At 55.5% G+C, this 18,963-nt stretch overlaps 2 protein-coding genes and 1 long non-coding RNA gene across 4 annotated transcripts in view; 1 reads left to right on the forward strand and 2 right to left on the reverse strand.

The window, feature by feature from the left end:
- The first annotated feature begins 1,450 nt into the window (after window positions 1–1,450).
- On the forward strand, window positions 1,451–7,565 carry pex6 (peroxisomal biogenesis factor 6). Its single transcript, XM_068322427.1, has 18 exons — window positions 1,451–1,993; window positions 2,253–2,858; window positions 2,932–3,092; window positions 3,179–3,259; window positions 3,363–3,471; window positions 3,558–3,688; window positions 3,761–3,866; window positions 3,939–4,147; window positions 4,225–4,411; window positions 4,662–4,738; window positions 4,826–4,943; window positions 5,015–5,220; window positions 5,293–5,354; window positions 5,449–5,557; window positions 5,695–5,811; window positions 5,935–6,012; window positions 6,105–6,244; window positions 6,997–7,565. Exons 1-18 carry the CDS (start codon window positions 1,451–1,453, stop codon window positions 7,131–7,133), a joined length of 3,177 nt encoding a protein of 1,058 aa, XP_068178528.1. The 3' UTR covers window positions 7,134–7,565.
- A 146-nt stretch (window positions 7,566–7,711) lies between these two features.
- Window positions 7,712–10,043, reverse strand: LOC137600683 (uncharacterized). Its single transcript, XR_011036968.1, has 3 exons — window positions 9,886–10,043; window positions 8,394–8,541; window positions 7,712–7,852 (listed from the first exon to the last, which is right to left on the reverse strand). It is a non-coding gene; the product is annotated as an uncharacterized lncRNA (long non-coding RNA).
- Window positions 10,044–11,801: 1,758 nt separating this feature from the next.
- The window catches only part of LOC137599683 (potassium voltage-gated channel subfamily H member 1-like), a 10,476-nt gene continuing 3,314 nt past the window's right edge, over window positions 11,802–18,963 (reverse strand). Inside the window, exons 6-11 of one of the 2 annotated variants that reach the window (XM_068320720.1) lie at window positions 18,050–18,442; window positions 16,914–17,343; window positions 14,152–14,351; window positions 13,681–13,861; window positions 13,390–13,586; window positions 11,802–13,313 (exon numbers count right to left, since the gene is read on the reverse strand). In XM_068320720.1, the coding sequence (XP_068176821.1) occupies window positions 12,516–13,313; window positions 13,390–13,586; window positions 13,681–13,861; window positions 14,152–14,351; window positions 16,914–17,343; window positions 18,050–18,442 (2,199 nt within the window). In that variant the 3' untranslated portion in view covers window positions 11,802–12,515. Of the gene's footprint in view, window positions 13,314–13,389; window positions 13,587–13,664; window positions 13,918–14,151; window positions 14,352–16,913; window positions 17,344–18,049; window positions 18,443–18,963 lie in introns of both variants that reach the window. The other variant, XM_068320719.1, reaches the window with a different exon arrangement.

The raw sequence follows: 18,963 nt of genomic DNA on the forward strand, positions 1-18,963 counted from the left end.
ACCTCTAGTCTGGCGCTGGTAAAAATAAAGGAACACTTCCTGAAGCTGATGGAAAACAACAGAAACAGACTTTGGTGTAAAATGACATCAGAGTAACACCTGTCAAGGTGAAGCTACGCATACCTGAACTGGTCTCTATGACAACAGCAGGAGGCACTGATTTACAGGTAGGTCATTTCATGTCAGTTCATGCACTGTCCTGGTTTAGTTCTTTGAAAAAGGTGACATTAATGCACAATTCATTAAATACACCAGGAAAACATGTACAGTACTAATGTCTGAAATTGGATTTTTTTTAAACTTTTTTTTTTTACTGTTTTTTTTTTAAACTGTATTCATATTTCAGTTTCAGAAATGCCCCTGGCCTCATTGGTTTGCTGATGTGCTTGACCTTTTTTCTTTTGAATTTCATTTATAAAGAACACTTAACCAATAAAAATGTGGATTTTAAACCTTCTCTTCTTGGTGTATTCTATTGATTAGTCAGGAACTACAATTTTGTAATGTCCTAGAATTCAAATTCTTTATTTGGGGCCTTTAGCAGTTATGAGATTAAAATGCGACTAATTAGATTAACTAATTACAAATCCTGTAATTAATTAGATTAATTTTGTTAATTGCCTGACAGTACTAACATATACATATACATATAAATACATATAAATATGCTATGTGTACATATAAGTATATATATGTATATGACTTTGAGATATATATATATATATATATATATACTTACATGCATATGTAGATATATGTATATATACTGTATGTATATAATACAAGATATATCAGAGAATCAGAATCAGAGTCTTTACTGTCATGCTGACACACGTTTACATATGACGGTACGAAATATGTCTCTGGAGGTCCCAGTAAGCCTGGTCAATAAATAAGATAAATAAGATAAGAAAAGATAGGTTAAAAATGTAAGGTAAATAGGAGAACAGTGAAAAGTTAAGAATTGTAAAGTGTAAATTTAAAAGTGTCTGAACAGCAAAGTCTATTTACAGTGTAGCAGCTGTATGTGGGTAAGTATGTGGGTGCTCCATCTATTGCCCCTGATGAAGCACCATATTGCACCAGATCCCCGTGTGTCTGTGGTGACGCTCGGGGAGAGAGAGAGAGAGAGAGAGAGAGAGAGAGAGAGAGAGAGAGAGAGAGAGAGAGAGAGAGAGAGAGAGAGAGAGAGAGAGAGAGAGAGAGAGAGAGACAGAGAGAGAGAGAGACAGAGAGAGAGAGAGAGAGAGAGAGAGAGAGAGAGAGAGAGAGAGAGAGAGACAGAGAGAGAGAGAGAGAGAGAGAGAGAGAGAGAGAGAGAGAGAGAGAGAGAGAGAGAGAGAGAGAGATATATATGTATATATATATATATAGTATATAGTATATATATATAGTTCCTCAGTTCTGCCACCAGGTGGTGCTGACGACATCACGTCCGGAAGCTGCCGTGATGACGCAATCCAAGATGGCGGCGCAGGTGGAGCTGTGCTGTGTGGACAGTTTTCCGCCTCACCTGAGCCCTCTGGACGGGCTGATGCTGCGTTCTGAGCTGGGCTCGGTGTTCCGGAGCGCCGCCGACCCGCCGACGCTCCTCCTGAGCCCCCAGAGGCCCGACGGCTCCGCTCAGCCGGGGATTCTCCTGCTCGTCCACCCGGCCACGGAGGAGGAGCTGGCGGGCTGCTGGGCAGACACGTCCCCCGGGCGGGCGTCCGGCCGCCGGGTCCGGCTGTTCACCAGCCCGCTCTTCCTGCAGCACCACCGGCTCCAGCAGCTCGGCAGCACCGGCACCGCCCGGGTCCTGGAGCCCGTCAGTCTGGACCGGGTGGTGCTGGGAGCCCGCTGCTCGCTGCTCCGCCGGCCCGGAGCCCAGCTGCTCCCGGCCGCGCTGCTGGAGCTCTGCCGCCCGGGACGGTGGCTGCTGGCCCGGCGGGGAGACCCGCTGCTGGTCCCGGGGGGCAACCCGGGACAGGTGGGTCCAGAGGAGCCGGGACAGGTAGGTCCAGGTCCTGTTTATTTTTAGACACTCTGACCTTTAATGCTCTCGCGGGCCACGTCAGATGATGTGGAGGGCCACGTTTGGCCCCCGGGCCGTGAGTTTAAACTGGTGTTAAACCCACGTTAAACGTCACTGGTGATTTTGTTGTTGCCATGACGACAGGAGGTCACCTAAACACATGGTAGAGAGAGCATGACTGTGGAGCGGTGCTGACGTCACTATGACATCACTGATGACGTCACTGCGGTGCTTTCAGGTGCTGCTGACGGTGTTGGACTGTAAACCCGTCGCTCAGGGACGGATCACCGCCGACACGTCTCTGGTTGTGACGGACTGGGACCCCCCAGAGCCCCCCACGCCCCGTGGACCCCCCGCAGCCCGTGGCCCCCCCACCCTGTGCGTGTCAGACTTCGCTCAATTGGCCGACGGCCTCAGAGGGGGGCCGTCTCTCCTGGACAACAGGAAGCTGCTGGACGGGGGGCCGTGGGGGGGCCTGCAGGCGCTGGAGGGCCGGCTGGAGGTGCGGGTGGGGGACACGCACCGGTGGGCGGGGCTCCGAAGTCAGGGGGGCGTGTTCGTGGACGTGGACAGCTGTGTGTTTGTGGGGAAGCGGCTGCTGCTCCAGCTGGGGCTGTTCAACCAGGAGTGGGTGAGGCTGTGGAGGGGCGGGGCCTCCTCCAGAGGGGGCGGGGCCTCCTCTCAAAGGGGTGGGGCCCCCAGAGAGCGGCTGGTGTCGGTGCAGGTGGTGGATTCAGGACCGGAGCTGCAGCCGAACCAGGAGCACGGGGTCGTCTCCAGGAGCCTGTGGTTCAACCTGACAGGAGGCCACGCCCCTGACACGCCCCTCAGCGTCAGGGTCAAGGTTCACACACACATACACACACACATAGAATACACACACACACACACACACACTAACATCACCTGTGTCTCAGAGGTGGAGTCCGTCTCCTGGTGGGCGGGGCTCTGATACACCCTGTCGCTGGGCGTGTCCCCCATGGGCCAGGGAGCTCCGCCTCCAGCCGGTGGTGACTCCGCCCCGCGGCGAGCGTCTGAGCTGCGACCAGCTGCTGTCAGAACATTTCAGCACGCCCAGGTCAGCTGACTACCGCTGAGGCTACGCTAACACGCTAGCAGTGAGCACGAGCTCACCTGTGCCTCCTCCCTGTCCCCCCCCTGCAGGCTGGTGTCAGTGGGGGACGTCCTGAGTGTCCCCGCAGGAGCCCCCCCTGAGCTGCAGGAGGCGTCAGAGGGCATCCACAGGTACCGGCGCACACGAGACACCGGCGCAAGGGTGTGCAGGTGTGTCAGGTAAACACGTGATGATGTGGACGTGTTCAGTGACCTCTGACCTTTGACCCGTCAGGTGTCCGGTGCTGTTCTTCAGGGTGCAGGGGGTGTGTCCGTCCGCACCCAACCAGGAAGAGGGGGGAGGAGCTTTCCTGGCCGACCGACACCACACCTCACTCTACCTGGTGACTTTTGACCCCGACCTGTGCTCCTGTTACCCCCGGTTCATCTGGACGGGTGAAAGGATCTCAGTCTGTTGTCCCGCCCCCAGGGCTTGTCCACCAACAGCAGCGTGCCCTGGCCTGTGGGCGGAGCTTCCGAGTGGAGCAGCCAATCGCCTGCAGGCCTCAGCCGGGCGGTGGAGGTCCTGAGCGCCGTCATCCTGCCGCACCTACGCCACAGGTAACGCCCTCAGCTTCACGGGCAGCGCTGGTGGGTCATGTGATCGGTTAAGTCACTTGTGTCCGGCTGTAGCTCCGCCCTCTCCGGCTGCACCGTCCTCCTTCACGGTCCGGCAGGAAGTGGGAAGGTGACGGCGGTGAGCGCCGTGAGCCGCCGGCTCAACCTGCACTTGCTGAAGGTATGCCGCGTCCCCCTGTTAGCGCCGCTAGCCGTTAGCGGTAGGCGTGGCCTGATGACGTGTCCTGTGCAGGTGGACGCCGTGGGGCTTTGCGCCGACACGCCGGCGGCCGCTGAGGCGCGGCTGGCGGTGGCGCTGGAGCGGGCCGACGCCCTGCAGCCCTGCATCCTGCTGCTGAGGAACCTGCAGCTGCTGCTAGGGGGCGGAGCCGGGGGCGGGGCTGAGGAGGACGGGCGGCTCCACGGCGCCTTCTGCCAGCGGCTGGCCGCCGCCCCCCACAGGTGACCTCTGAACTCTGTGGTGTTTAGCGTCAGCACGCGCTCGGTACGCCCGGGGTCACGTGTCACTGTGTCTCCAGCGTGGTTGTCGTGGCGACGGTCCGCAGGAGGCGGGACCTGGCTGCGGGCGTTACAGCGGCGTTCGTCCACCAGGTGGCGCTGGAGGAGCCGACCGCCGAGCAGCGGCTCGCCGCGCTGGATCACCTGACCAGGGACCTGGAGCTGGACCCCGACATCAGCCTGGAGCGGCTGTCCAGGGTCACTGCGGTAGGACCGGACCAGTAGAGACCAGTAGGGACCAGTAGGGACCAGTAGAGACCAGTAGGGACCAGTAGAGATCAGAAAGGACCAGAAGGGACCAGTAGGGACCAGAAGGGACCAGAAGGGACCAGTAGAGACCAGTAGGGACCAGTAGAGATCAGAAGGGACCAGTAGGGACCAGAAGGGACCAGTAGGGACCAGAAGGGACCAGAAGGGACCAGTACAACCAGTCCAGAACTGTCCTGATTCTCTTTAGGGCTTCCAGCTGGGGGAGCTGAGGGTTCTGCTGGTGGGGGCGGGTCGCTCCGCCTGCAGGAGGCTCCGTCAGTCCTGGTGAGTCCTGGACGAGGTTTAGCCGCGCCTCCGAAGTCCCTCTGCTGACCTCCTACCCCTGACCTCTGCTCCCTGCTGCCCCCCCAGCGCCGGGCAGAGGGAGGAGGACCTGTGCTCCAGCGGGGTGACCCTCCAGGACCAGGACTTCAGCCGTGCCTTGGAGACGCTGCAGGACGCCCGCTCCAGCGCCGTCGGCGCGCCCAAGGTGACCCCCCGCCCCCCGGGTGTGGCCCCGCCCCCTTGAAGCCGCCGGCGCTAACCTCTGACGTGTTTCAGATCCCGGACGTGCGCTGGGAGGATGTGGGGGGGCTGCAGCGGGTGAGGGGGGAGGTCCTGGACACGGTCCAGCTGCCCCTGCTGACCCCCCAGCTCCGGGCCCCCGGCCTGACGCGCACCGGCCTGCTGCTCTACGGCCCCCCCGGCACCGGAAAGACCCTGCTGGCCAAAGCCGTGGCCACCGAGTGCTCCATGACCTTCCTCAGGTAGGCCCCGCCTCCTGGCCGTCACCGTGGAGACGTGTGACCGTCACCGTGACGACCGTCTGTCTGCTTCAGCGTTAAAGGGCCGGAGCTCCTCAACATGTACGTGGGGCAGAGCGAGGAGAACGTCCGGGCAGGTGGGTACCAGGGGGGTGTCCGGGTCCGACCCGGAGCAGGCGTCTGATTGGTCGAACGGGATCAGCGTTCTGATTGGCCGACCCGTGTCTGCAGTGTTCCACAGAGCGCGCTCAGCGGCGCCCTGCGTCGTCTTCTTCGACGAGCTGGACTCCCTGGCCCCCAGCAGGGGGCGGAGTGGAGACTCTGGAGGCGTGATGGACAGGTGGGTACTGCCCCCTTTGTCACCTGACTCCTCCTCCTCTGACCCGCCCAGTTAAAGGAGCGGACGCCCGGCGCCGCTGTGGGGGTGTTGCTGTTCTGCTGGTCCAGGATCAATAAAGTTGTGTTGAACTCCTCCAGGGTCGTCTCCCAGCTGCTGGCCGAACTCGACGCCCTGCAGGCGTCAGCGGGCGTGTTCGTGATCGGAGCCACCAACCGCCCGGATCTGCTGGACCAATCACTGCTGAGGCCCGGCAGGTCAGAGGTCACACGTGTGTGTCTGTGTGTGTGTGCGTGTGTGAGACCCGGACCGGCTGCTGGACCTGGACCCGGTTGGTTTGGCGTTATCAGCTGTCAGGTGATCATGTGACCACCCCCCAGGTTTGACAAGCTGGTCTACGTTGGACTCAATGAGGACCGGGCGTCTCAGCTGCAGGTCCTCCAGGCCGTCCTCAGGAAGTAAGAGCCCTGCCCCCGACCATCCTGGACCGCGTCTCATTCTGATCCGGTCGGTCGGTTCAGATCTAACCGACCCCTGATTGGGTCTCCAGGTTCCAGTTGGACTCGGATGTGGACCTGCAGGAGATCCTGGACCAGTGTCCGGCTCATATGACTGGTGCCGACCTCTACGCCCTCTGCTCCGACGCCATGACGGCCGCCATCAAGAGGAAGGTCGCCCTCATCTGTGACGGTAAGACCACATGGAGGCGGTCCTGGAGGCGGGGCCGGGGTTTGGAGGCAGGACAGGGGTCTGGACTGGGGGGGGTCGCTTTATTCAGGATCTGGTTCATTGAGTTCTGAAACCATCCAGGTCCCTGTCTGGAACAATTAGTATGTACTAACTAGTATATACTAACTACTATTCACTAACCAGTATGTACTAACTAGTATGTACCAATCAGTATGTACCAATTACTATGTACTAACTGATGTGTACTTGCTACCATGTACCACCAATTAGTACATACTGACTGGTATGTAGTATTTAGTATGTCTAGTATACTATGTGCTAACTAGTATGCACTAGTTAGTATGTACCAACAACTACATACTAACCAGTATGTACCAACTACTACGTACTAACTAGTATGTAGTAACTAGTATGTATCAGCTAGTATGTACTAATATAGCAATTACTAACTAGTATGTACTAGCATGTGCTAACTAGTATGTACTTACTAGTATTAACTCTGAAGTTAATACTATCATTTAGTGTGTACTAACTTGTATTGCCAACTAAGTACTTTATTGGTAATTGGGTGACATTTTTCCTAACTATTGCTGCCCTGACAGCAGTGTGTAGTACATAAATACTAGCTAGTATGTACTATCCAGCAGTACGTAGAACACATACAATCCCCTCTGGTAATTAAGTCATTGGTGTTTTCACTGCAGAGCAAACCTTTAATAGTTTAATAATAGTTTATTGAACCCCTCCCTCAGGTCTGGACTCCCAGAATTCCCCTCTCCTCGTCTCCGGACAGGATTTCTCCGCCGCCTTGAGGAGCTTCAGGCCGTCGGTGTCGGAGCGGGAGCTGCTGCGGTACCAGGACCTCCACCAGAGGCTCACGGCCTGCTAGAAGATCTTCATCACCAGAGAGGAAGACTGGAGGCCCCGCCCCCTAACGCTCTGTAAATAAACACCTGAAGAAAATCTATAAACAACATGGAATCCTGACCTTTGACCCGCGTTTCTGTCTGGAGTCCGTCCTGACCAGCCTGAGACCAGATTAGCTTATGTTAGCCAATGGTAGCTAGTTTCAGACAATCCTAGCTAGTATTAGGTTATGTTAGCTAGTATTAGCTGATCTTAGCTAATGTTAGCTAACTAGTGCACACTCACCATTATGTCACAGCAAACAAACAAACAAACAAACAAACAAACAAACACAACAAAGGGATTTTGTTTCAAAACTCATTTTAAATACTTTGTGGAAAAAACAAAGTTTGACAAAAGTCTCATTTTGTCGATGAACGTTTGTTGTTGACGTCAACAGGAAGTAAACCCTCTCCACCTCCAAGCTGATTGGCTGCCTTGTTTCTGTTTGAGGTCATGTGATCAACGGTTGAATGTTTGTGTGACAGAGGGAGGGGGGGCGTCCGGGCGAGTTCTACCAGGAAGCGTGAGCCGGAACCGGAGACCGCCCCGGGGCTCAGTGGGGGGTCGGGGGGTCCTGGTTCCTGGGGTTCGTTGCTGGGACACAGATCTGACGGTGGGGGGGTCCCGTCGTCCTTCATGTGTAACGGCCGACCCGGTCCGGTCCGGACTCAGGTGAAGTGGGGCATCCGGCTGCAGGTTCTGGGACACACGGGACATTTTTAAAGTGGGTTTCCTTGACAACCACAAGCTGAACAACACCTGACAGCTACGTTAGCAGCGTTACGTTAGCTTCAGAAGGCTAACAGGCTGCTAGTTGTAGCTAAACTTCTCAAATACTGAACTGCTGCCTTTCCCCAAACGTACTGGAGTCCAGTTAGCGGCTAATGAGTCCGGAGCTAATCCTGATCGATCGATTGATCGTTTCGTTAGCAATACACAGTCAGATGCATCTTGGCTTTTGGTTGCATGTGAAGCTAAAGCGTTAGCATGTACACAAAGTCTGCAGACATTTGGAGGAACACCAAAATAAAAATGTAGCCTTAGCTTCTGTGGCATGCTAACGCTGTTAGCTTAGCTCCCGTACTGACCTGGTAACTTTATTGACACTCTTTGTCCAAGTGAGTCTAAAAGCGTTAGCAGCCTGTTAGCACACGTGAACACAGGAATCTTGAGGCTTGGTGGCGCGTTGGGATGTGTGCTAACGTCGTTAGCTTAGCATGCCCCACCTAGCATTATTTACCGCTTACGTGGCCTTGGCTACTTTGGTGCGCTTCATGCGTTTCCTCCTCATCAGGGTCACCTGGGGCCTCTTCAGCCCGGCGATCAGCAGCAGCAGGCGGGGCCGCGACTTGGTGAGCCAGCTTCTCAGTAGCGTCCCCTTGGGAAACCTGCAGGAACAGCAGCGTTAGCATCCCCGGCTAACGTTAGCATGCTAGCGGAGTCTGTTCACACCAGTTAAATGCATTATAACAAGGTTTTTGATGCTAACGCTAACGTGTTTACCGTTGCAAGACTGACAGACCAATCAGTGATCAGCTGATCACACACTGACCAATCCGACCACAGGACTCAGGTGATTGGAGGTTTGACCAGCCAATCAGGATCAGTCGAGTGGAGCTGGACCTGAAAATATCCCCAAAACCAGAACATGATCCAGAACCCATAGGGGGTTCTGGTCCAGAACCGTCAGCATCCTCAGAAGCTGCTGATGGAGATCTAGAACCTGATTGGACGAAGTTAACCATGTGACCGTTACAGCTGCTTTCCTCCATCAGCTCCACCTTCAAATGGAGCTGTTTGACTGGAGGTCCTGTTGCTCCGCCCTGAACAGGAAGTGTCTGTTAGCTTCCTGATTAGCATCGCTAGCAGCACAGACTGGACTAGTTTGATGTCAACATGATGGAAGAACAGAGATGATGTCATCACTGGGATGACATCACACCCGTCCAAATGCCCCAGATCAAAACACTAGTCACCAGTTAAACCAGTCCAGTCGGACCCGTTTGAACTGGTCGTGTTGTTGTTTATGCTTCCTGAAGCGCTGTGACCTCACAGGAGGCGGGGCTGACCCCAGGTGAGGTCACAACCCCTGGTGGTCCAGCGTCCTTCAGCGACAGATTCTCAGAACAGAAGATCAGATTCTTCTTCTCCTGACGTGAACTCTGACCTCCAGTCAGAACAGCAGGCAGCGCCTCAGCCAATCAGAGCACAGCTAGCGTTAGCCGCAGCGTCTTTTGTGTGGACTGCTCCTTTGTGCTGCCGGAGCAAAGCAGAGGGATCCAGCAACGCGTGGGGGGGCAGCTCATTGTTGGGGGGTAGGGGGGGCTCAGCGCAGCGAGGCTAACGTGTTTGTGCAGCAAGCCCCTCCCCCGCCCTCTGCCCCCCCCTCCAGGTGAACCGGAGCTACTTCTCTCTTGAAGGCGCTGCCTGGTGTCCGGGGCTCGTGGGTTTTCTTGGCCCTGCTCTTTGTCTGACCGGCGCTCTGACCTTTACCCCTCTGGCCGCCGCCCCCCTGGCCTTCACCCGCCCAGGCGTCCGCTGTCTTTCTTGTCTTCATGGCAAACAGACGACCATCAGCGACGTCACAAATGCCCCGGTGGGGCGACCCGACTCGCCCTGTGGGGCGTTCAGGGTCGCCTGCTCACACCCACACGTTTACATCAGTTTAAAACCACCAGCCTCACCCCCCCACGGCGACACACACACACACACACACACACCCCGGCTCTTACCAGTTGACCCCACACATTTGTCAGCTTCTGCCCCGCGGCGCTGCGGGGGCTCACATATGACCCGGCGCCGCCCGACTAGAAGCTTCAGGCGACGCCCAAACACACACAATGGGAGGCCGGGGGGCGGGGCTTCAGAGCGGAGGGTCCACTCAGCACTTCTGACAGGCCCAAGGACACGCAGCCAATCAGGGCGCAGACCGCTGTTACCATGACAACCAGAGTAGACCAGGAGGGGAGGGGGCACCAGGTGGAAAGTAATCGAGTACTTTTACTCACTATTAAAAAGACTAAGCCAATAAACAATAATACATAAATAAAAAACACCAATAATTAAACACAAAACAATGTTGTCATTATTATCAATTAAACAATAAACTCATTTAATAAAATAAATAGTAGAGATAATAATAAATAAATGATAATAAATAAATGATAATATATAAATAATAGAGATAATACTAAATAATAATAACTCACAAAACTCAAGAACAATATTTTTGATGTGTGAATATAACTACATTCTGATAACATGATATAAGTTAACAATATGTTTACAATATGTGAATATGTAAATTTCATATGTTGCAGATGTTAATGTGTACGTATATTATTAACTATTTATGATTGACCCCCCCCCACTGTGGGACAATAAAGGTTTATTATTATTATTATAAATGACAATAATAAATTAATTAATAATAAAAACAAATTGATCAGCTACATTAAAATAAATAATAGAGAACAGAATGAAAACTATTGATTAATGATTGATTGGGGTTTATTGATCATATTGATCCTGATTGACTTTTATCTTTCTCTAACTTTATTAATATTAAACGTTACTGGAATAGTTCTCAAGTGATTCCAGCTGCTAGCTGCATTAGTGTAGCATTTAGCATGTGAGGCGTCGCCACGGTGATGATGTTTAATTAATTATTGGTTTGATTTAATCAATAATTGATTGAATGAACAGAATTTTGTTCCTTGTTTTTGTTTTTTTTGACTCTCAGGAAAACATCAAACCTGAGGGGGGGCTGTGGCACGGGGGGGGGGGGGGGGCTGTGGTATGGGGGGGGCTGTCAGGCATGTCAGCCTCAGACTGCAGAGGGGGGGGGTCCAGCTGGCACTGCAATGCAGAACATCTGAGGACAAAGAGGGAGGAGGGGTATGGGGGGGGGGCGGAGCTGCTGACTGAGGAGCTTCAGGGATTGGCCGTCGTCGTGGAGACGATCCAGACAAAGATGATGAAGATGAACAGAGGAATGAAGACAGCAGAGCTTCAAACTATAAAACTTTATTGACTCCGTCCTCCTGACGGTGAACACAGGTTTGTTCTCCTGGTGGGGGGGTTCCACCGGAACACGGTCTCTACATGCAGACGGGGCCGTTACGTACACGTGACCGACGGGGGGAGGGGAGACACAGAGGGTGGAGGGGCGACATAGAAGGGGGGGGCCACAGAAGCGTCTGTTTCGACTCTTTAAATAAAGTTTCACGTCCTGTGGAGACGACGCAGCGGCGCTCCAGGGTCAGGGACTCTGATTGGTCGGTGTGAATCACAGTGCTGACAGTCACATGGACACAGATGACATCACACCTAAAACACAACACAACATGAGCCCCGATTGGTCGGTTCAGACACACCTCCACGCGCCAGACAGTTAGCATGTAAGCTAACGCTGTGCTACGAACAGACCTGGAGGCGGAGCTAATCCAGACGGAGATCATCAATCAATCAATCAACTTTTAGATCATGTTTACAAATGAAACACCACTGGGGGTGGGGTCAGGGTGGGGTTAGGGTGGGTTTTAGGGTGGGGTCAGGGTGGGTTTTAGGGTGGGGTCAGGGTGGGTTTTAGGGTGGGGTCAGGGTGGGTTTTAGGGTGGGGTCAGGGTGGGTTTTAGGGTGGGGTCAGGGTGGGGTCAGGGTGAGTTTTAGGGTGGGGCTACATTTGACTAGAAGACTCGGTCCCAGCTAGAGGGCGTAACCTGATGGACGGCCTCAGCCAATCACAGTCAGGAGGTCATGTGGTCTTTACTTAAAGGGTTCTGACTCCAGGACTGGAACCGTTCCCTCAGTTCAAACATGTGACCGACCCGACCAATGAGATGAGCTGAACACGATCAGCTGACCAGAGCAGTCTCTGTGATGGAGGCACAGATGAGGAAGACGAAGTCCTGCGAGCCAATCACAGCTCAGGTGAAGAACCCAGGTCCTGGATGTGTTTTGGTGCATTCAGGTTCAGGTTCAGGTTCAGGTTCAGGTTCAGGTTCAGGTTTAGGTTTAGGTTTAGGTTTAGGTTCAGGTTCAGGTTCAGGTTCAGGTTCAGGTTTAGGTTCAGGTTTAGGTTCAGGTTTTGGGTTCAGGTTTGGGTTCAGATTTGGGTTCAGTTTCAGGTTCAGGTTCAGGTTCAGGTTCAGATTTGGGTTCAGGTTCAGGTTCAGATTCAGGTTTGGGTTCAGGTTCACCCTGAACTGGCTCCCCTCCGGTCCCGTTGGGGCGGTTCAGGGGTGATTATTGCTGTCATCTTGAGGTCTGGAGGTTTGGAACCGGAGTTCCAGAAGTCCAGCGTGGTTCCGCCCCCCACCCCTGAAGGGTGCCGGGTTCCGGTGGCCCGACCCCGTCAGGCTTAGGAGACGCTGTCCCTGTCGGAGTCGGGCGAGGGCGGGCGTGAGACGTCCCAGAATGCCCCTGAGGACTTCCTGGCCCTGAGGAGCAGCAGCATCTGGGCCAGCTGGGCCTCTAGCGCCGCCATGCGGGCGCCCAGGGTCCGGATGTCCCCCCTCAGCTCCTGCTTCAGCTCCAGCAAGGAGGCGTGGGGGCTCTGCTCGGGGGCGGGGCCGGACTGTAGCGGGCTGTGGTCTGGCGGCGTCCTGGCCCCGCCCTCGTTGTCCAGGCGCAGGTCGCTCTGGGTGATGCCGCTGTCGCACGAGTCGGTCTTCTTGAGCGCCCCCCCATCCTGAGGCTTCCTGTCGGGCAGCATCTCCATGGACTCCGCCTTGGACACGCCCCTCCAGGACTCCGCCTTCCCCACCGACTCCCTGAGCCGCCCCCAGCCTTTACCCCGGGGCGCCTCTGTCGCCCTGATCGGGGCAGCGGGGGCGTGGAGGACGGCCCGACCAGGGGCCCTTGGGACGGCGGTGGAGGGCGTGGCGGGTGCAGTGGGCGTGGCCGGGCGTTCGGACACCGTGACCAGGCTGGTGGAGGCCAGGACGTCCGGGCCCCGGCGCGTCTCCGTGGTAACCAGGCCTTTCTCCACGTCGCCGGCCCCGCCCTGCAGGGCGAGCCGCGCCTCCCTCTGCTGCCGGAACCGCTGGAACAGCCGGCGGACGGGGTGGTCCGGGGGGAGGTTCAGCGGCGCCTCGTGCTTCCTCTTCAGAAGCTCCTCCTCCTCACGCCTCACGTCGCTGATCTTCCTGAAGATCATCTGAGGACCAGAACCAGAGGGGGTCAGGACCAGAACCGGGCCCGGGTCTGACCCCGCCCCCGCCCCCCGGACACACCCTCTTCCTCAGGTTGTAGGTCAGCACCAGGTTGCGGGCGAAGTGGTTGGCGAAGGCGGCGTAGAACTCCAGCACCTTCTGGAGGGCGTGGCGCTTGATGACGTGGAGGTCGCAGTAGGTCAGCGCGCGCACGTTAGCGCACGCCGGCGCCAGACACGCCTCCTTCCAGGACCTGTCTCCAAACACGTCCCCCTTACCTGCACACACACACACACGGGTCAGAGACACGCCCGCCGGCCGCTCCGGGTCCACGCGGTGAAACGCGCCCCGCCCACCTAGGATGGCCACCACCTCGTCGTCCTGGATGACCTCCAGCGACCCCGACACCACGAAGCACAGGCTGTCGATGGACTCGCCGGCGTGGAAGATGAGGTCGCCGGGGGCGCTGTGGAGCGTCTGGAACTCCACCGCCAGCGCCCGCAGGCAGCCGTCGCTGGCCAATCGGAACGCAGGATGCTCCTTGAACACCTTCCTGTTCAGGTGCACGCAGATGTCAGCGCGCATGTCCTTAGGGCAGATGTGGAGCACCTGAGGGGTCAGGTAGGGGTCACACAGAGGTCAGACAGGGGTCATATCTCACACAGGGGTCACACGAGGGTTAGAGAGAGGTCAAACGGGTCAGACAAGGGTCACAAGGAGGTCAGAGAGGGGTCACATGGGGGTCAGAGGTGAGACAGGGGTCAGTGAGAGGTCACACAGGGGTCAGACAGGTCACACAGAGGTCAGTCTGGCCCCCCCAGCGGCCCCGATGCAGCCGGTCACCTTGTCGGTGTCGATGCCCCGGGACATGGACCAGGTGGACACGATGTAGTCCATGACGCGCTCGCTGAGGCCCTGGGGGACCTGGTACAGCTGCAGGAAGTCCCGCACGCTGTTCAGCATCTCGTGGTAGCGGTTGGTGTTGGCGTACATCTGCTGGAAGATGGTGGTCACGTTCCCGAAGATGGTGGCGTACAGCAGCGCTGGGGGCGGGAAGAGAGACCCGTCAGAACAGCCGGGGGCGGAGCCACTGAGGACCAGAACCAGAACAAGGTCCAGAACCAGAGCCAGAACCGGTTTGACGTTAGCAACAACCGCTAACAGACTCAAACGCCGTCTGCTAAGCTCCGCCTCTGGATCCAAACCTGGGCTGTGATGATAAAAGATGTCGTACGTAGAGGCGGAGTCTCCTCTCCTCCAATCACAGCAAAGAAAAAAAATGAAGGTGGAGAAACAGAAACCGCAGAAAACATTTGGTGCAGAACCATCGCCTGGAACAGTACCTATACAGGTGTGACAGACGTCATATAAACCACCTACACATAGAAACATACGTCTGTCTGAAGCAGGGGTCTCCACACCTCTTCCTGTAGGGGCCAAACCTCTTCCTGTAGGGGCCAAACCTCTTCCTGTAGGGGCCAAACCTCTTCCTGTAGGGGCCAAACCTCTTCCTGTAGGGGCCAAACCTCTTCCTGTAGGGGCCAAACCTCTTCCTGTAGGGGCCAAACCTCTTCCTGTAGGGGCCAAACCTCTTCCTGTAGGGGCCAAACCTCTTCCTGTAGGGGCCAAACCTCTTCCTGTAGGGGCCAAACCTCTTCCTGTAGGGGCCAAACCTCTTCCTGTAGGGGCCAAACCTCTTCCTGTAGGGGCCAAACCTCTTCCTGTAGGGGCCAAACCTCTTCCTGTAGGGGCCAAACCTCTTCCTGTAGGGGCCAAACCTCTGCCTGTAGGGGCCAAACCTCTTCCTGTAGGGGCCAAACCTCTTCCTGTAGGGGCCAAACCTCTTCCTGTAGGGGCCAAACCTCTTCCTGTAGGGGCCAAACCTCTTCCTGTAGGGGCCACATAACTCCTCCCTCCTGCGATGGGGGTCACTTTGTAATGGACACGTCTCACAGAAAACCGCGCCTTGCGTGAACATTTTTAAACCAAGCAGCTGAATACAAACCCTTTAGACCGACTGACCGACCAATCAGGGTGGGTGCTGTAGGCACACAGTTCCCTCAGGGTTCTCTGCCCCCCCCCACAGAAACACTTCAGGTTGATTTGCTGTTCCAAACTGTCCATAGTGAGTGTGATTGTCTGTGTTGTGGGGCTCTGGAGTGCCCCCCGCCTCACGCCCTGAGCCAGCTGGGATCGGCTCCAGCGCCCCGTGACCCACGAGGGGTCAGAAGAGGACTGAGAACCGTCTGCCTGAAAAAAAGGTTTTTTTTAGACCGACTGACCCAAAAAAATATTTGGACCGACTGGCTGAAAAAAAAAGAAATTTCAGTCTAAAAAAATGTCTTTTGGTCGAACGGTCAGTCGGTTGGTCTACAGAATGTTTTAGTCCGTCGGTTGGTCTACAGAATGTTTTAGTCGGTCGGTTGGTCTACAGAATGTTTTAGTCCGTCTGTTGGTCTACAGAATGTTTTAGTCCGTCTGTTGGTCTACAGAATGTTTTAGTCCGTCTGTTGGTCTACAGAATGTTTTAGTCGGTCTGTTGGTCTACAGAATGTTTTAGTCGGTCTGTTGGTCTACAGAATGTTTTAGTCCGTCGGTTGGTCTACAGAATGTTTTAGTCCGTCGGTTGGTCTACAGAATGTTTTAGTCCGTCTGTTGGTCTACAGAATGTTTTAGTCCGTCGGTTGGTCTACAGAATGTTTTAGTCCGTCGGTTGGTCTACAGAATGTTTTAGTCCGTCGGTTGGTCTACAGAATGTTTTAGTCGGTCTGTTGGTCTACAGAATGTTTTAGTCGGTCGGTTTAAAGAAACGTTTTTTTTTCATTTGGACGGTCGGTTTGTCTAAAAAATGTCTTTCAGTCGGTCGGTTTAATTTTTTTTGAGTTGGTCGGTCAAGAAAAACAATTTTTTCGGTGGGATGTTTGTTCGGTCATAAAACTTTCGAGGTCGGTTGGTCTAAACAACTGTTCCTTCAGCTGGTCGGTCTCAAACCCTTTTTGTGGGTCCGGTTTGCCGCGGCTCTCGTCCGTTGTTCTCATTGTGCGTCGCTCTGGACCCTCTGAGCTGCTGGCAGTGCGCTGCTCCCAGAAGCTCCGCCCTCCTTCGTCAGAGCCAGGTGTGTCTCTGAAGGACCCTCCTTAGGGGATCAATCACCTTCTGTCTCTACTCTCATGTGGGTTTGGTGATGTTGTCTCCTCTAACTAGTCCTGCTCCTTACTCGTTCTCTTTGAACCGCTGGCCTCCGTCCTCAGTCGTGAGGATGAACATCTCGTTTAAGCTGTACTTAGACGGAGATTTTGAACGATTTCTGTCCCCCTTTAAAGTCTGGTTTGTTCCCGTTGTCTCAGTCCGCTGGCTGGGCGTCGGTCTAAACGACGGGTTTTTCTGTCGGATGGTCGGTCGGTCGAATAAACGTTTTTTTGTCAGTCGGTTGGCGGGTCTGAAAGTGTTTTTTCGACGGTAAGTCGGTGTTAAAGGGTTGTGGGCGGTCTGTGTAAACAGTGATCTGGACTGATTTAAGCAGACAGGTGGGCGTGTCAGGTGGGCGTGTCAGGTGGGCGTGTCAGGTGGGCGTGTCAGGTGGGCGTGTCGGGGCGGTGCCTCACATCCGATCATCATCATGGCGACGGCGAAGATCTTCTCCCCGTCGGTGTTGGGGGCGATGTTGCCGAAGCCGATGCTGGTCAGGCTGGTCATGGTGAAGTAGAGCGCCGTGATGTAGACCGAGTCCTTCCTGGGCCCGCCCTCCCAGCGGCCCGAGCCCGTGGCGTTGAAGCGGTAGGGCGTGCCCGCCGCCTCCCCCAGCAGGAACAGCCAGCTGTCCGTCCGCACGCCGTTGGCGTCCTCGTCGATGACCTCGTAGTCGCCGATGCTGAACCAGATGCAGGCCAGCCAATGGGCCGCCAGCCCGAACACGCACACCAGCAGCACCAGCACCGCCGCGCCGTACTCGATGTAGTGGTCCAGCTTCCGCGCCACCCGGCCCAACCGCAGCAGACGCACCACCTTCAGGGAGCTGAACAGGCTGCTGATGCCCTGGAGGAAGTACAACAGGAAGTACAACAGGAAGTACAACAGGAAGTGTCACAACAGGAAGTGTCACAACAGGAAGTACAACAGGAAGTGTCACAACAGGAAGTGTCACAACAGGAAGTGTCACAACAGGAAGTACAACAGGAAGTGTCACAACAGGAAGTACAACAGGATGTGTACACAGTAGGACATGACCAGGCCTGTGTGTGTGTGTGTGTGTGTGTGTGTGTGTGTGTGTGTGTGTGTGTGTGTGAGTGTGTGTGTGTGTGTGTGTGTGAGTGTGAGTGTGTGTGTGTGTGTGTGTGTGAGTGTGTGTGTGTGTGTGTGTGTGTGTGTGTCTGTGTGTGTGTGTGTGTGTGTGTGTGTGTGTGAGTGTGTGTGTGTGTGTGTGTGTGTGTGAGTGTGTGTCCGTCAGGCAGCGGCCCCTCCCCCACCCTGCCTGGCGTGTTGGTTCAGCACACGGACCGGTTCCATCCTGTCCTGGGGGGCCGGTGTGGGTTTCTGCCGGGTCAGCAGTGACCTTCAGGAGGAGTCGCCCCACGCTGCGACGCCATTGGCTGAAGCAGACCGTGATGGGGGAGGGGCTGCCGCTCAGCGAAACCGAACCTGAACTTCCTGTTTCAGTGACATCACTCGTTAACTAACGCTGCTTCCCGATTGGGTGACCAGCCCTACTCCGCCCCCCGGGGGGCGGGGCGGCCCCACCCACCTCGTCCACGTTCTCGAAGGCGTTGATGACGTCGTAGGGCAGGCAGGACAGCAGGTCGATGACGAACCAGGTGCGCACGTAGTTGACGCGGATGAGCCGGGGGTCGGAAATGACCTCGCCCCCCGCCCCCACGAAGGTGGTGTGGAAGTTGAGCACGATGTCCACCAGGAAGATGACGTCCACGATGGAGTCCACCACCAGCCAGCTGACGTTGTTCTGGCGCGTCTTGAAGGACACGTTGTAGGGCACCATGATGGCGGTGTAGAAGGTCAGGATCAGGATCACCCAGTCCCACGTGGTCTTGAACAGGCAGTAGTGCAGGATGATGTGGGGGGGCGTCTTCGGCGTCTCCTGCTTGTACTGGGGGAGGATGTCCGAGCCCAGCTGCAGCACCTGACAGGAAGTAGAGGGGCGGGTCAGCCAGGGGCGAGGGGCGGGGTCGACAACAACAACCAGAACTAACAGCTGCTTCCTCCCCTGTGGTTCAGGAGGAAGAGGAAGGAAAGAGGAAGATGCCCCTGGATGTATCAATCAATGACCCCGCCCCTTGACAGGAACATGATTGGCTATTGATCAGGACCTCCTCCTCACTTTCAGAGGGGATCATGTGATCACAGGCTGTGAACCCAATCAGATCCCGATCAGAACCTGGTCTGATCCGGAGTCTTGATGGCGAGCGGGTTCTGAACCAGAGGGCATCAGAATCCTGGACTGTTTCTTGTCTCTTGGCTCCGCCCCAGTCATGTGACCCGGTGCTGGCAGAGTCATCAGACCTGGAGGCTCTACGGCGCCGGCCCGTCCTCCAGGATACGGGTCACGGGTTCAGTTCAGTGTTACCATGGTGACGACGAGGTTGACTGAGGAAAGCACTGGAGGGCGACGCCCACTTTGATGACAGGAGCAGAGTCCATCCA

The sequence above is a fragment of the Antennarius striatus genome, chromosome 8 (assembly GCF_040054535.1).
Source record: "Antennarius striatus isolate MH-2024 chromosome 8, ASM4005453v1, whole genome shotgun sequence".
Taxonomy (NCBI): domain Eukaryota; kingdom Metazoa; phylum Chordata; class Actinopteri; order Lophiiformes; family Antennariidae; genus Antennarius; species Antennarius striatus.

What these genes read in the sequence shown, in the direction of transcription:
- pex6 (XM_068322427.1), top strand. Translation starts at nt 1,451, where the DNA reads ATGACGCAATCCAAGATGGCGGCGCAGGTGGAGCTGTGCTGTGTGGAC. An exon ending in CTGGCCGCCGCCCCCCACAG is followed by an intron (nt 4,148 to 4,224) that starts GTGACCTCTGAA and finishes CTGTGTCTCCAG; the next exon opens with CGTGGTTGTCGTGGCGACGG. An exon ending in AGGAGGCTCCGTCAGTCCTG is followed by an intron (nt 4,739 to 4,825) that starts GTGAGTCCTGGA and finishes CTGCCCCCCCAG; the next exon opens with CGCCGGGCAGAGGGAGGAGG.